Here is a 15,247-nt window from a genome sequence, read left to right as displayed (position 1 = left end):
TCTTATAACATTTTATATTAATATCATCCAAATGGGTTCCACTTCGATGCTCTCCGAGAATCTATGTGGACTGTGTGGTTTTGTTTTTGTTTGTGGAATTCATCCGAAATGTGTGCCATTTTGTGGCCAATGTAAAAGTAACTTTTATGCAAAATAAATGTAAACGCAATTTGATATTATAATAAATTAAGAAAGTATTGAGTGCAAATTAATAGTAATAAAGTTATACTTTTAAATTCAATAATCAATTAGTTTACTGAGATAAATTCATTAAAAGATGCCAAAGTAGAGATTAAAAATCCCAAAAAAACCTTCACCGTAAATATAAATCAATTCCTGCTTATTACAGCGCAAACAGGTTTTGTTTTGGCAGCAGAGACAAGGCTCAAACTCAGGGAATCAAGATCAAGAATTTTTGGCCAGCAGAATCGAATTAAATGTTAACATAGCTTCCACATGTTTCTCCTGCGCGACGCCTGCGCTCTGAGAGCACTGTTAGCATGCGATCCACAGGCGAGCGATGCGATCCACACGCGATGCAGTCGCCGACTCGATTCATAAATTGCGTTTAGTATTGCCGAGAGATTCAAGCGTTGTGGTACTCGAACTGGAAATCGCACGACGCGCGGCTGTTGCGTTCAAATAGTTGTGTTCGGTCGAAAATGCTTTTGTGGCAAGAAGTGCTAGAAATCGAGTCCCGAAATTAGTAGTCAATCCAAAAGTGACCAAATCCAGTGCCACCGAAAGCCCAAAAATCCCTTGAGTGACTCGTTCGCGGTCGCCAGTTCGTCGCGAGTTGTGGCAACTTCGTGAGAGAAACACAGGGTAGCAAATCGAGTAATTGAATCCCCTTTCTGGACATCCAAGTCGTATAGTCGCAGTTTTCTGCAGTTGGTGTGCCGTGAAATGTTGCTGCTGCAACTGCCGCAGATCGGTGTGGCACAGTGTCAGTGATTGAGAATTATAAGCGCCGAGTTCAAGGTACTGCAGCATGACGCCAAGCGGATTACACACAAGGATTAAATAACAAAGTAATTTGCATATCTGGAAAATAAATTCGAATCATGACAGCGAACTAGGCACAAGTTTATGCACGAATATCGGCCGCTCTCCCCAAGGATCCTGCGCGAGCGGATGTCCGTTCATGTCCATGTTGCGAGTCAATGAAACTTTTAATTGTGCACGCGTGCCCCGCCCCCTCCAGAAGCCGCCGCCCCCCTCATTTCCACCCCCTTTGGCCCCACACCTGTTCGCTGGGGGCCTTTCGTGCCCGCCAGCCCCGCCCCTTGGGTCTCATGTTCATGTTTCCCGCATATTTGTCATGGACATCGCCTGGATGAATGCATGACTGGCTGAATAATCTCCTGGGGGACGCAGTGGAGGGTGGTGGGTGGAGGGGATCCCCCGGGAACAGGAATAAAAGTGCAACCATCAAGCCAAACACACTTTAAACTTGTGCCAGTGAAATCGTTTTGGGAAGAAGGGAGAAAACAAAATTCAACTTTTCATAAAGTTGTGGAAGAAATAAAAACAACGCTATTTAAAACTTTTGGACATATTCCGCTATGCGAGGGGAGATCCCTCCAATAAAGTCGGTGCATAATATTTTGAGACACATTAGTGGTTAAATTTGATAATTTAATTATGAAAGTTGTAGTGCATGCCAGTGTTCTTTAAACTGCAATGGGAACAATCGAATGGACGACTGAGTTCCCATTCAATTAACTCGCAACTTTAAACTCAATCCCCAAAGTTCCTGATTTTTCCACGCAGTTTGCTGCACTAACTTTATTAACCAGCAAGTGGAATCCCAGATTGTTCCGCCCTTAAGCTCTCGGCCAAATCTCAACTTATTTTCAATTATCATGTCATCTGGTGGGAAACCACTCGCCCCCCAGCCTTTCATCCCCTTTCCTGCTCACCACCCACCACCAGCTGCACTTGAACTCCATGCTGGTAATTCGGAAAATCCCCTCGCCAAAAAAGCGAACAGCAGAGAATTTACTATCGCCACCAACGCCAATTGAAGCACTTGTCCACGCTCGCCGACCTCCGCCCAGCACCCTTCCCTTCCCCCAGGGTTTTCCCAACTCCACCCGCTTTTCCCGCCCCCTTCTTTCTTTCTCTCGGTATGTTTTTTGCGGTCAGTTGAGGCCGCGTGCCGAGTTCCCATTGTATGTGTGTTCTTCGTGTTTACATTTTTTTTGCCGGATACCCAGCATTTTTAGAGGTTGGGGCATAACGTGGTAAGGACAACTAGAAACTCATAGGATATGAACCAATAAAAGGGACACAAGTTGGGATCCTATATCTCTGACCAACCAGAACTGAAATAAAATACTTCAGATTGGCAAACAGTAGGTACTGGGTATTATATAGTCGCGACACACTAGCTACTTTTGCTTTTGGAAGGGACATGTATCCTTGGGCCATGCGTGTGTGTTCGTGAGTCAAAGAACAGCGGCAAAAAACAGCGCAAAACGATGGAGAAGCAGCAGAAAGTGAGTGAGGTGGAGGAGCAAAGGACACCGCCAAGTTGACCTCGCGTCGCCTGCAGCGTTAATTTATAATTTACTCTCGGCTCACTGAAATCGCCTAGCACCCCAAACCCCCCCACTCCCCTCCGTTTCCCGCGCTCCCTCTTTTATTATTATTACTTCTGTGCGTTTCCACGCGCTTTTCCCAGCCCGACCGCAGAAAAGGTCCTTTGCCCCATCATCATCCACCAACGTTTTTGCCACTTTTGACTTTTTTACATTTGCCGACGGGTCTGAATGTTGTTTTTTCCCCGCTATTGTTGCCTCTGCTGTGTTTTCCTGCTCCCCGTTGTTGTTGTTGCTGCTGGTGCGGTGTCCCTTGAATTTTTGGCAAACAAGAAGGACGATGGAGGATATCCAAACCTGCTCCCAAATTCGACGTCCCCATCCCGGTATTTTGGCCTTCTCAACTACTCATTGTTGTTGTCTGCCTGGGTTTTTAGTGCCTTAATTTCGCTGTTTGTCTGTGTTTTTTGGGGTATACTTTTTTCCTTTTGGCCACGCTCCTGTTTGAAACATTCTTGACTTTTGGCCTCGCGACTGTTGCGCGTCTCACTTTCTCCTTCCAGCGTTTTCAGACTTTTTTGTTTGTTGTTTTAATTAATTTGTAAATTTACTCGCCCAGATTAAAGCAAAGGAGAAGCAAATTAGCCAGAGACTCCGCCAACAAAAATGCAGATGGACGGCAGATGTCATTTGCTGAAAAGAGAAGCAAATTCTTTGGTGGCGAGGGACAAACCAAAGTGGGGCATTGAGGAAATAAAAAAGCCAAGTGGTGGAAGGAGTTTGGAATTTTACCACTTAGGATTCTTTGTCCCCGATTTCAGACAGCTTAAATATTTAAAAAAGCCTGGCACTGTTTAATATTCTAGTAATTGAGTTCATGAAACAAATGCAAATGAGGCAGAAAACCATAAATAAAACCTCTAACACGAATCGCAATAATAAAAAAAGAACAATTTAAATGTTAAACAATACATGGGAAAAATTATGGCATTGTAAATAGTGTTCAGTCAGTTTTTTGACCAAACAAATCCTGATTTTTTGTGGCAAAGATTTTTTAAATACTATTTAATTGAATGATAGTTCAATTCCATGGCAAAACTGTGAGGCAAGTTGAATGTGCACCTTGTTGAAAACACATTTGTCTCGAGCAAATCGTTCGTTCCCCAAAAACATTTGCAACCCGAGTAGTAGACCCTCGAGTTCCGTAGACAAACAGTGTATTAAATTTGTATTTGCTTTCCAGTTAGCAGAGGCGTCTATCAAATTTCCCTGTCAATCTCGGCTTTCATCGCCAGAACTCGCAGTCTCGAAGTTTGCCAATAATAATAATTTAATTTCCAGCCGAAGTCGAGTCACTCAAGAAAAACACTTCTGTGGAAAACTCGGTGAGCAGCAGCACATTCGCCCGCCGGGCATTTAATTGCTGCTCCAAAGCTCCGGAGCTGCGGAGCTCCGTTCCTCCAGAGCGAGAACAAAGGCTGAATAATTTTATATGCAGTACAAATAGGGAGAATTATTTTTGCAGCTGCTTTTGGCCGGAGCATTTGCTTAAAGTATTTAACTTGGGTTTAACCGCAATGACAAAACTTTGTCCTGGCCGCTTTTCCGAGATATTGACACATTTGTTGGCAGCATGAAGTCGGCCAATAAAGTTGCTTGCGGTGTCTGAGCCAGAAACGAATTTCAAATTAAATAAACGGGAAAAAAGAGGCAAACTCCCAAATGTGCAATTAAAAAATTTTACAGTCATAACTTTTTATTATGGAACATAATTCAGACTTTTTATGCGGAGGGAACCGGAGCCGAATGGGGAGGTAGGTGGCTCCACTGCGCGTGTTTAATTTCGTTCTTCGTCCTGTTTTTCCAATAAATTTTCTTCCCTTTCGCACGCAATTTCCCCACTTCAACTTTTCCCACTTTCCCTGCCGCTGCTGCTCGCCCCCAGTTTTCCTTTTTGGATATATAATTGCATTAAAGCCAACCGAACTGGCCGCACTTTTATGTGTCTGTTCCATCATTTTTGGGTGGCAACAAATTCTCGGCTTGTTTACGTTTCATTTTTGGTAGTTTCAGTTTCTAACTATAGATTTTTATCACGACACGAGGGGCGGTTCGTTTCATATTTTTTATTGGACCTAAATGTCGACACGTGGATACATTTTTTTAGATGCATTTTAATTGGCGTTTTGCTGGGCCTTTTATGGTGCACATGGTTAGGCGAATGATTATCGTGCGGATAAAAAACGGCACCAAAGGGGTTTCATATTTGGCTCACAGATCTTAAATTACCATCTTGTTCTAGCCTGTGTGCACATAATTTAAAACTGGCCAGCTCTGATTTTATAGAGCTCTCTTTAAACTAGGAATCCCCTGCTCATAACGGGTGCTAAAGTTTCGTAATACCCCAGTTTTTCACATGTGGGGCACATTAACCCACGCCCATTAAGCTGTCCGACAGCCAATAATTGTCGCTTCAACTAAATAATGCATAAATAATGCAGCAGGGATAACAAACTCAAACGGGCACAGGATCGGGGGAGCGGCTACATATACATAAATGGGGGATATATCAACCCGTTCGGGGCCAAAGGGGTGGCTTTTCGACATGTTAGTGGATTTGTCGGCCAACAAAGTGAGAAAACCGCAACGGAGCGGCATAAAAAATGCATAAAACGAGGACAGAATAAAGTCATAAAGTAAAAATTGCAGACGGGCGGGGAAAAGGGGCTGCGAAGGAGCGTCCTCTGAGTCCCAGGAAAGTGAAGGGGTAAAAGCGGATGAGGGGGCGAAAAGGGGGAAAAGTGAGTCTCTGAGTTGCTGTTGTTGTTCGGCATGGGTCTTGTTTGAGGTTTCAATAGGTCATAATTCACGCCTAGTCGCCGCTTTTCCCCCTCGCATTTCCCTGCCGTTGGGCGCCTTGAAAAAGGCTCACCAGGAAACCAATTGGGCGGGGTGAGACGAGTGGGTGTGGGTGTTCGTGGCGCCAGCTACTCTCGTAAAAAAAGAACAAAACACGTGTGTGCACAACCAATATGCGCTGGCAGAACAGGTCGGGTTACTGTCTATACATGATCCCTAAACAAGACTGCACTGTGGTCTCAAGATTGGCAAAATGTGCTCTCTTTTTTAAAGATAAGAATACTTTAAACCAAATTTAATAATCCTATTATTATGTACTGAGAATAGTTAATGCTTTTTGGAACTATTTTCATATGATATGATATGATATGGATATGGTTATGGAAATTAATGTGATGCCCTTTCTTTTCTCATTCAATCCATTCCACTCTAGTGCATTGTGCAAATTGGTTTTGGTCGCTGGTGTCGTGTTTGTTTTTACATTAGTTGTGGTCTGTCTCCGGCTGGCCACTTTGTGGAAAATGGAAAATGGGGGAGGAAATGGCAGGGGGGCCCGGAGAATAGAGATGTGGAAAAGCCGTGGAAGGGGGTGGGTGGTCTGATGCCTGGTTTTGTCTTCTTTATGACTGCTAACGATGAAAAATGTTTGCGTGGTGCGTGTCGCAGCGCCTGCTGAGTTTTCCCCACGACCCCTTTTTCCAAGTTTTCCGCAACAGCACCCTTCCTCCCCCCACGCTTTTCCACCGCACCCTCCTCACCACTTTGCATGCGTGTTCCTTTGTGCATATGTCGTAGTGGCACTTAGGACGAAAAAAAACGAAAAATAAACCTGACACAATGTATGCAAGCTTACGTACTACAAAGCCGAAAATAAAATACCCTTCTAAACTAGTTGGTTTTCTGCAGAAATCATAAACAGTATCATAGTCAGCTTAAAGATACCAAGTTAAAGATATATTTATGTGCCCATTAGTCCCACGCCCCTGAATATACTAAAGGGGTTGCAAAAGTTATTCATCTTTTCACGGTTTTATTTAAAACTAAAATACCCTGTGCAAAGCAGCTCACGCTTTATCCTCTTCGCCGTGGCCATAGTTAATCCCCTAAAGGGCGGGAGTGGGTGTGGTCTTGGGGTTGTCGCCCGCAGGTAATCGCAGCGAGGGGCAAGTGGCAGATGGCAAATGGACGGGGCCCCAGTCAATGGCACTTTCAGTTATGGCCATTAAGTGCCCGCCGTGTCCGGAGTCCCAACATCCAAGTGGTCTGCGTCTGCCTCCTTTCGAGCCTCCACTCTCTTCTCCACACAGATAGAAAGTGGGATTCATATTCCTAGTTCCCCCAGTTCACATGTTTCATCTGATTAGTATATTTTTTTCACTGTATTTGGCTGGGCTTACGCAATGCGACTCGCACCCCTACATAATTAAGATCGCGTGCTGAACTAAGTCCGCTTAACTAACTTTGCATTAGTGGGAGAAATTAAAATTCACCGGACTGTCGCAGATAGCCGTTCATATATCAAAAAGTATTTTATTTGCTAATGCTAATCCTTTGGCGTAGATGGACTTTTGGAAAAGTAGGGCTCTCCTTCTTGGGGGCTGAGTAAAAGCATTTGGGGTTAGTGAGCTAGGTGATAAATGGCTTGATAAATCCTGGCTGGTTAAGTGAATTTTCGGATTTAATGGAGGGAAACTCACAACTCGTTTATTAATTATTAAAAACTATACATTATTGAAGCCGTATATGGAGAGCCCCATTAAAGTGTAATCAAATCTCAGCCAATTATGCAACTCCATCTCAACTACTTCGTGTGGTAATTAAAAAATAATAAAAACAGTGATATAAAAAATAAAATGCAAAGATAAGGAGCAAAGAAATCCAATTAATTTCACACAGAAGCCAATTAAGTTGACAGGCCAAAAGGAGCGGGGAGCGGCGGGAAAGGTGAATAAATCTGTTGCTCTTCACACCTGAGCAAATACGCGAAATCACACACAATCACACACCTAGACCGCCAATTAACACACTCGCAGGAAAAGCGGAAGCCAGAGGAAAAACGGGCGAAAGAGATGGCATGCGCGTAGGCAGGAAAACCGCACAATGCAAATGCAGCGAGACTTCCGGTTCCGCTTCAAAAAGTCAAGGCAGTGCAAAAGGTTGCTCCTTCCTGCTCAACTATTCTATGGATAAACTAACTAAAAAGGGAATAAAATATCCCAGAAGTCAAAGCCCATTTAAACACGCTCCAATCCTTTGGCTGGATAACAAGTAGCAGGATGGGAAATGTGAAAAATGGGAGGAAAATGGTTAGGAAGAATAAAGGGGGCCATACATGAGCTCCCTTCGCGGTTCCCTTTTCTTTTCGCTTTGGCGGCACATTTTAAAATAATTTTCCAAGCATTTGTTATCCATGTGAAATGTGCCAAGGATACGCGACGACCTCCTCGGTGTCTGTGTGCTAGTGCCCATGTATTGGTTTACTTTGTGCATGTATGCGTGTAGGTCGGGATCCACAGCGAAATCCCAGGAGTTTATAGGCTGCTGTACTGATGCCACCCTGTAAATATGTTTTGCAGTGGGAGTTTATCAGACTGTTTATACTTCGCTTCTTGACAATTTTTGTTAGTCAGGATGAGCAAATAATTTATTTACTTGCCTATACAATTTGTATCAATACAGCATGCAAAATGTGCTCCAATATTAGTATAGATTTCAATATTAAAGGGTAAATATTGGTCTATTCTATCTGTTTTATCCCGTCCTTTCAGTTTGTTATAAATATGCATTTTTAGTACATGGAAAAAAGTGAATTGTAAACAGGCTTAAAGTGGAGTAACATGGATGGAGGATTTGCTTCCATTAAATAAACAATTTTTTTTTGTCATGGATATAGATAGCATCAGCCACACAGGCACATACATATATATATATATATAGCATATATATAGCATATTTTATGACTCAGTGTGTGTGGAAAATTGTTGACATTGAAATTTTACGAGCTTTGCAATGCTACTGTCCCTGCTCAGGGGAATCGGTATGTTTTTATAAATCCATTCTTATCCACGATTTCAACATGCTTGGCTTTCTGCTTTTAATTAAAAATATATGTTAGCAACTGAAAATACAATTGCTATAACTTGTATAGGCAGAAACACCAACCTTTTGGTTGAAATTTGATAACCAGATTTCTGTTTGATTTCGATTTTGGCTAAGTACTCAGCTCAATGTTTAAACATGAATCTGTTGACTTATAACTTGTTTTTAATTTATCTATGGCAGCACTCAAACATAAAAAAATGATATCTTTGCAAATAAATATTGTGCGTTGCCTTTTGACAGGCAATGTAAGTGCAATTAGTTGTGAAAACAAATGAAAGCTCAGATTACAAGTGGTATTCATATTGTTTTTACCGACTGGCACTGTCTGAAATATTTAATTAAGAGCTTAAGAAGGACGTGCAATTATTGCACGGCAATCCGTCGCTGGAAAAAGTCACTGCAATAAAATATTAGGCTCCATTATTTAAACTACCAGGCGGGAAAGAACTCCTCGCCACTTCCCACGAGACTTCTCAAGGGGCGAAAGCAAAGTTTGCAGGAGTGAAAACTCCTTGTCGAGTGCAAGGAAAACAAGAAACAAAAAGCTCGCAGAGACGTGAAACTCGAGCCGAGAAACGACATTCTCTCCTTGGCCGAGCGAACGGAGATTGCAACGCGAAGCCGGCTAAAATAGAAGTAACATTCTATTATTAACAACGCCACTCGTTCCTGCCACTTCATAAACAGCAGCAGACTGCCAAGAGCCGAGAATGAGAAGAGCAATATGAAACAATGGCAGCAACAATGGATGGGTGGCTAGGAGATTGAGAGACGGACTGAAAAGTGGGGACCAAAGGACACCGGGACGGAGCGGACTCCTCACAGACAACAACGTGACGACGACGTCGTCATCGCCAACAAAGTGTTGACATCTTTTTGCCCATTCATTGTGTGTCCCAGTCCATCCATCTGCCCCATCGGGCAACAATCCTTGACTAACGCTATTCGTCCTTTTTAATTAATTTCACTTACTGGAGTCCCTCTGTCCTACGGCTTCCCTGCATCCTTTTCGGATGCACAGAGAGAGTGGAAAGGCACTTTTCAGCTTAAAGCCCAGTATTCAATCCAACTAACAGAACAAAGCACGTAATTCCCTAAATATAAAATATGTATTGAGCAGATATCGTGGGCTTTATGGGTTTGTAATTGGGGATAAGTGTCCTCTGTGTATGAAGTATCCTGTATTCTCAAGTTGTCAATGTGACACGGTCCAGTCTCACGCTGAACTCAACGGGAGGTCCTTAGGGGGCTGGCACTCACTTTTTTGCCAGCAGAGGAGTTTTCTTCATAAATTTATAAGCGTCACGTTGCTGACACTCACATATCTCACACACACTTCTTTCCTTCCCTTCTCACCTGTGCCCCAGATAGATAGACAGACAGACAGACAAAAAGAGCGGTGAAGGCCTTTTGAAACCCCACAGGATGCGGATTCAAGGAGGCATCAGCAGGGAGGATGGCACCCAATAAAGCCCAGTGGTGGGGAATGAAAAGGGAGAGCAAATCACTTATGCAAATTGGCTAAGAATTCTCGCAATGTTCACACGGTTGTGTGGAATAAATGTTAACGAAAATCCCAGAGAAAATGTTGAGAAAGGCCATTTTAAAGCGGGCCTAAACTAGATTTTACGAAGGATCTTTTAAAGATTCAAAATGTAACTAAAAGCTGGCTGGAAATATTTCGGTGTTTTCCTGATTGTATAAACAAGTCAGCTTGAAGAATTCACAACTGCTCGAGAAGGACAGGAGTACGATAATAGCCCCAGAATTACTCTGCTAATCTCTGGCACACTCAACACCCTTCTCAGAAGATATGCAACCGTATCTTATCTGGGAGCAGAGTTTCCTGGGCCACTCCGCACCTGGTGGCCATCCCGCACACCTGGCCATTATTTTGCTGGGGCTGCAGAACGGGCAAATTAAATAACCATGTGCTCCTGCGCCGGCTGAGTTATGGGCCAAGTCGCCTCCGTGTGGGAATGTCGAAAATTAGATTTTCCGGACAACAGGTTTCCATTATTGGTGCTCCTTCGCCTCGCAATTCGCTTTGCATAATACATAAATATTTTCTATTTGCCGTCATATTCCGTTCGCTGGCTTAAAATGGGGTACACACTCGTCTTGGGTCTCGAGTGGCAGCAATAGGCGCAGCATAAATAAGCAGGCTTTTCCGAGCAGGCCAGGCAGGTGGAAAACGACTGGGCAGGGTGGTGGTGGCCCACCGGAGCTTGCCACTCGTCACTCACCCATTTCGCCATTCGCCATTTGCCATTCATGCGTCGTCCTGGCCTCAGACATCATTCATACAAATGTCTGAGCCAGGTCCTGCTCCTTCTGCTCCTCGTGCTGCTTCTGCTACTTCTTGGCCCTCGGATGCTCCCCCACTGCTTTCTTTATTATTTATGTTACTCATTCGACTCGTATCCTGCTTGTTGATTGCTTTGCCTACACGTGTAGTTTCCTTGCCCGATTCCTTTCGCTCCTCCTCCGCCGTTTTGGGGGCGAAGAAGGGGTGGCAGTGGCTCCTTTGTTCGACTCGCCCCGTCGCGATAATATTATGAATGGCAACTCATGCATTGTAGCCAGTTTTCCTCGTTCTCAGCTTCAGTTGCTGCTTTTCTGTTTCCATTGCTGCAGCTCCACGGGAAATTGTGGTCGCCCTCTCACCTGCAAAGTACAGGGGCGAATTCAATATTCAAAAAGTATAGAAATTAAAAATGTGAAATCCCTTTTACATACTAATTCGGAAATTTTAAGAAGGTCTAAACTGATTTGCTCTTTACTGATACTCTTTACATACCCTATCCTCTAAGATTACCCCTCTTCGTCAGCAATCCGCTCCTGCTTTTCGTTTTCCGTAAAAGTGTCAATGTGAGCCCCCCCCGTGTGTGTGTGTGTGTTCGTCCTTGCGTGCGGGCATGTGTGAGTGTTTATATTAGAGGAATGGTAAGCCCTTTTGGCCAAACAAAATGCTGCTAAATTGCTTCAAGAAAGCGAAGAATAGAGGCAAATAAAGTGGAGCACATAAGTAACACACACACACGAAAGGGAAAGTCCCCGGTAAAGCCGAGGGGAAAGTGCCTGGGAAATTGGGGCGGAGGAGCCAGATACTTAAATCTTAGTATTTGGCCAGCATTAGGTTATGTATTTCACCTGGAACTCGGAACTCAACCGACGGAGTGCGTTGTTTTCCCCCAAACCACCCTGCAAACAATTCACTTTTCCTGTGCATTTCCATCTGGCTGGATCGGGGGTAATAAAAAATTGAGGTCAATTTGTTTTGGCATGTTGAAAGGTTGACAAAAATGTACTTTCATATTCCATATTGCAACGCTTTGTTTGCAGGGCAACCCAGCCGAAATGTTGCCCTGCTGCCACCGACATTGTTGTTAAATACAACAATATTTATTTATTTATTATTTACACTGCCCTCGGCGCAACTGCCAAGGTTGTGGGTCACCCGGTCTGCCGCTCGTCCGCTCGCCGAGGCTCCCCTGTAATCCATCACAGATACTGCCCCAGGCCTTTTGGCCCCGCTGTCTGCTTGTCCGTCTGGCCGGCACTTTAAATATTTAAGTCATTCCCGTGCCCGAAAGGGAGCAACATCATTAAACTTATTGGGTTTCGGCGCTGGGCAATTGCATTCCAAATGAGTGGGCGGCTGGACTTCTCGGGGGATACCTTTTGTGCTCCGCCTTCGGAGGGCGTGTCCGAGAAGTTTGTCCCGACGAATTTCAGTGAGGAGGCGTCGACGTACTGATCCAATTGGTTAGAGGTGAAAATTGGCCAGATCACAGCTGGAAAGTTTACGTGCAAGTTGTTGGGTAACACAATGTCCAACTATTTAACGAGTTTCAAGAACTTGAAGAGGAGCTGGGGAGGCTTTGTTGGAAAGTATTCTTCGTCAAGAGAATAAAACCGAAATAGAGGGAGGTCCCATATATGCATGACCCATTTTTTGTGCTATCTAATTACTTAAGATTATTAGATCCCACGACTTGACATTTAGTAGCATAAAATTGAATTAAAAGCCTCAATACTGGACAGATTCCGCTGTATTTTTAATAAAGCTCCATCGAACACATGGCAGTATGCTGATTTTTCTTGGAAACCCCTCCAAATCTGGACCATACTATGCACTTTACACCAACATCGAAATTTCCCGCAAAAGCGGAAAATCGGAGAGGCGGGGCCACAAGTCTACATGAATTTCTCCGATTCAATTTGCAATTCAATATTTTGGTGCTCTTTTCTGTTCCTGTTGTTCCAAATTGTGCATAAATGAAAACTAATTCGTGCAAATGTTTTTCCATTGTTTAAATTTTGGCATTTTCTATTTTCAGTGGCGAATGTCAGTGGCAGCCAGCGATTGATGATGGAAAAATCGAACTGAACAGCAAATCGCAGTGCGGAGAAAACCCGAGTAAAAAGATGAGATTGAAAATGCAAGCAGCTGCAGGAAAAAGCGAGAAAAACACGAAATCCCGGCCAGACCAAATGGGAAACTTATGAAAAGCACTACAACCGAACAAGAGCCAGGAAAAGCGAGAAACAACGTAGGAAAGCGGAAAATTAAAGCAACAATTACAGGGGAATCGGGGCCAGGAACCCTAGAGAGCACACAAAAATAATAAACGGTCTTCAGGAAAAGTCGCGACTGCAAAACAACGCCAAAGCTAGGGATTCCCATAGAAATACCCGCGAAAATGGATACATTTTCCGCTGCGGTTTTCCCCCGGCAGCCGGTGGCTTTCGTCCTGGTCCTGGCCACAGCTCTTTCCCTGGTCCAAGGTGAACAGCACCCCGCCACTGCAGACGAAGGTAGGTACCGAAACCCAACTTCAAACCCAAATCCACTCCCGAACTCGAACCCGAACCCGGACCGGTCCACATAATTTGGGGATACACGAAACTCACGGAAGTGGCACGGCGTAAATAAATAAAAGGCATCGCAGAAACAGCAAACAAACACATTCCGAATTGCGTGAAAACCTCAATTGAAATATAAACAGCGTAACCGCAGAAAACCAGTTGAAAATGTTTTGTATTTAATGCAGGGTTGCCACAACAACAGCGCCAGTAACAAAGCGCCGAAAACAACCACGATAAAATAAAAGCAATTCAGACATTAACACTTTCCACTGGCCAGTGCCATAAACTCCAATTAAAGCTGGAGAAAACCTAGCCTCGATCAAAAAAACAGAACTATGTGCAATTCTAGACTCTCGACAGGACATTGTTTTTAATTTTTAATGGAATTTTTCGGATTGCAGTGTACGACATGAGCCGCTCCCCATAAAAAATTCAACATTTCAAATTGTTTCTGCCCCCCATCCGTTCTCCGTTGCTCCGTAATGACATTTCACGGACATCCAAATGAAATTAGAGAACATGTCAATGAGTTTGTTTATATATGATAAATGGGGCATGGCCCGAACCCGAACCCGAAGCCCAAGCCTCGGACCACGCTTGCGTTTAGTTTTCCTATTTCCCAAAACGGAGGCGTAACCCAACACACCAAACATCTGGCGAAACAGTCGGCATTGAGGGTTAATTGCACGGGGAAATGGGAAACAGGAAAATTTAGTTTTTGACTTTCCGGATCTCGGGGATCACTGCTCGAGGAATAATGTCGTGCCTCGCTGGCAAAGCCCAGCGGGAGCAACTCGGTTGTGACTGCAGCTGCGATTGTAAATTTCAGTAATTACCAAAGTGTGACCATTAAGCTCTTGCAACTTCAAGGGGCACAACAATCGAATGACTAAAAAGGGAGGATTTAATTTGAATTGAGGAAGTGATCGCAAGCAGCTAAAATGTGAAAATGCATAGGATATATATTAATTGAAGAAAGGGATCTGTACGCATCAAACACATGATTTAATATGAATTATCGGAATAGGAGTATGCAACTTGTAGGATTGTTTTTGACAGCTCTTCCGCTTGATATGTGACATGTAGAAGGTCACAGTGGAACTTTTCCTCGCCCTTGTCACCCCTCAGCGCTTCGTCACCCTCTGCTTTTTTGGGAACCCCTCGTGATCGGGATCATCATTGTGTCTTTGTCAGCAGTGTCAAAGCCAAATGTGATTTAAACTCGATTATTCTCAATTATTTCGTTACATGCATTTCATTTCCAGTGACTCAATCCGGCACCAAAGAGGAAAAAACCACCCCTCGGTGCTGTGGCAGCCAGAAAATTGTGCCTGGCTCGAATTATTTCATGTTTTTATTGGTACACTTGAGTGGATTTTGTCTGGGGACTCCTGCTTTCTCCGCCTTCGACGCGCTGCATTTGTTTGATTGAAATTGATTTTGTCTCGCCTGCGGGGATTTGTCGAAACGGAATGCCAGCCAGACTCCGGACTCCGGACTGCAGGCTCCAGAAACAGAACCAGAACCAGAACCAGAACCAAACCAGACCTTATAAAGCATTATTTTCAAGTACTTGCGCACTTGACTCACCCTGACTCCTCCAATAAAGATTAAATTCATGCCGAATGGCCTCTCATTCAGATACAGTGGAGCTGGGGAAGGAGGAGGTCCTAAGTGCTTTCAGATGCTGCCTCGTTATGGTAATCTGGTTGGGTAATCCCCCCTCGCCCACGCAGTCTGACTTATTTATAACACCATTCGAAGTGATTACGATCTTAATTGTAAGTGATGCACTTGCTCACATGGAAGTACTCCAGTCAGGGCATAGTTTTTCACCCCTGGTTTTCCAGAGGGTTGGAGGAGGGTCGCAA

The 15,247-nt window shown here is 44.0% G+C and overlaps 1 protein-coding gene across 1 annotated transcript in view; it reads left to right on the top strand.

Annotated features, from left to right (window-relative positions):
- The first annotated feature begins 585 nt into the window (after positions 1 to 585).
- LOC117135863 overlaps positions 586 to 15,247 on the top strand; it is a 40,940-nt gene continuing 26,278 nt past the window's right edge. The window contains exons 1-2 of the mRNA XM_033296392.1: positions 586 to 1,031; positions 12,848 to 13,325. Of these exons, the coding sequence (XP_033152283.1) occupies positions 13,211 to 13,325 (115 nt within the window). The 5' untranslated portion in view covers positions 586 to 1,031; positions 12,848 to 13,210. The remainder of the gene's footprint in view (positions 1,032 to 12,847; positions 13,326 to 15,247) is intronic.

Source organism: Drosophila mauritiana, chromosome 2R (assembly GCF_004382145.1).
Source record: "Drosophila mauritiana strain mau12 chromosome 2R, ASM438214v1, whole genome shotgun sequence".
Taxonomy (NCBI): domain Eukaryota; kingdom Metazoa; phylum Arthropoda; class Insecta; order Diptera; family Drosophilidae; genus Drosophila; species Drosophila mauritiana.
The sequence above is the reverse complement of the archived record's forward strand: the minus strand, read 5'-3'. Positions and strand labels throughout refer to the sequence as shown.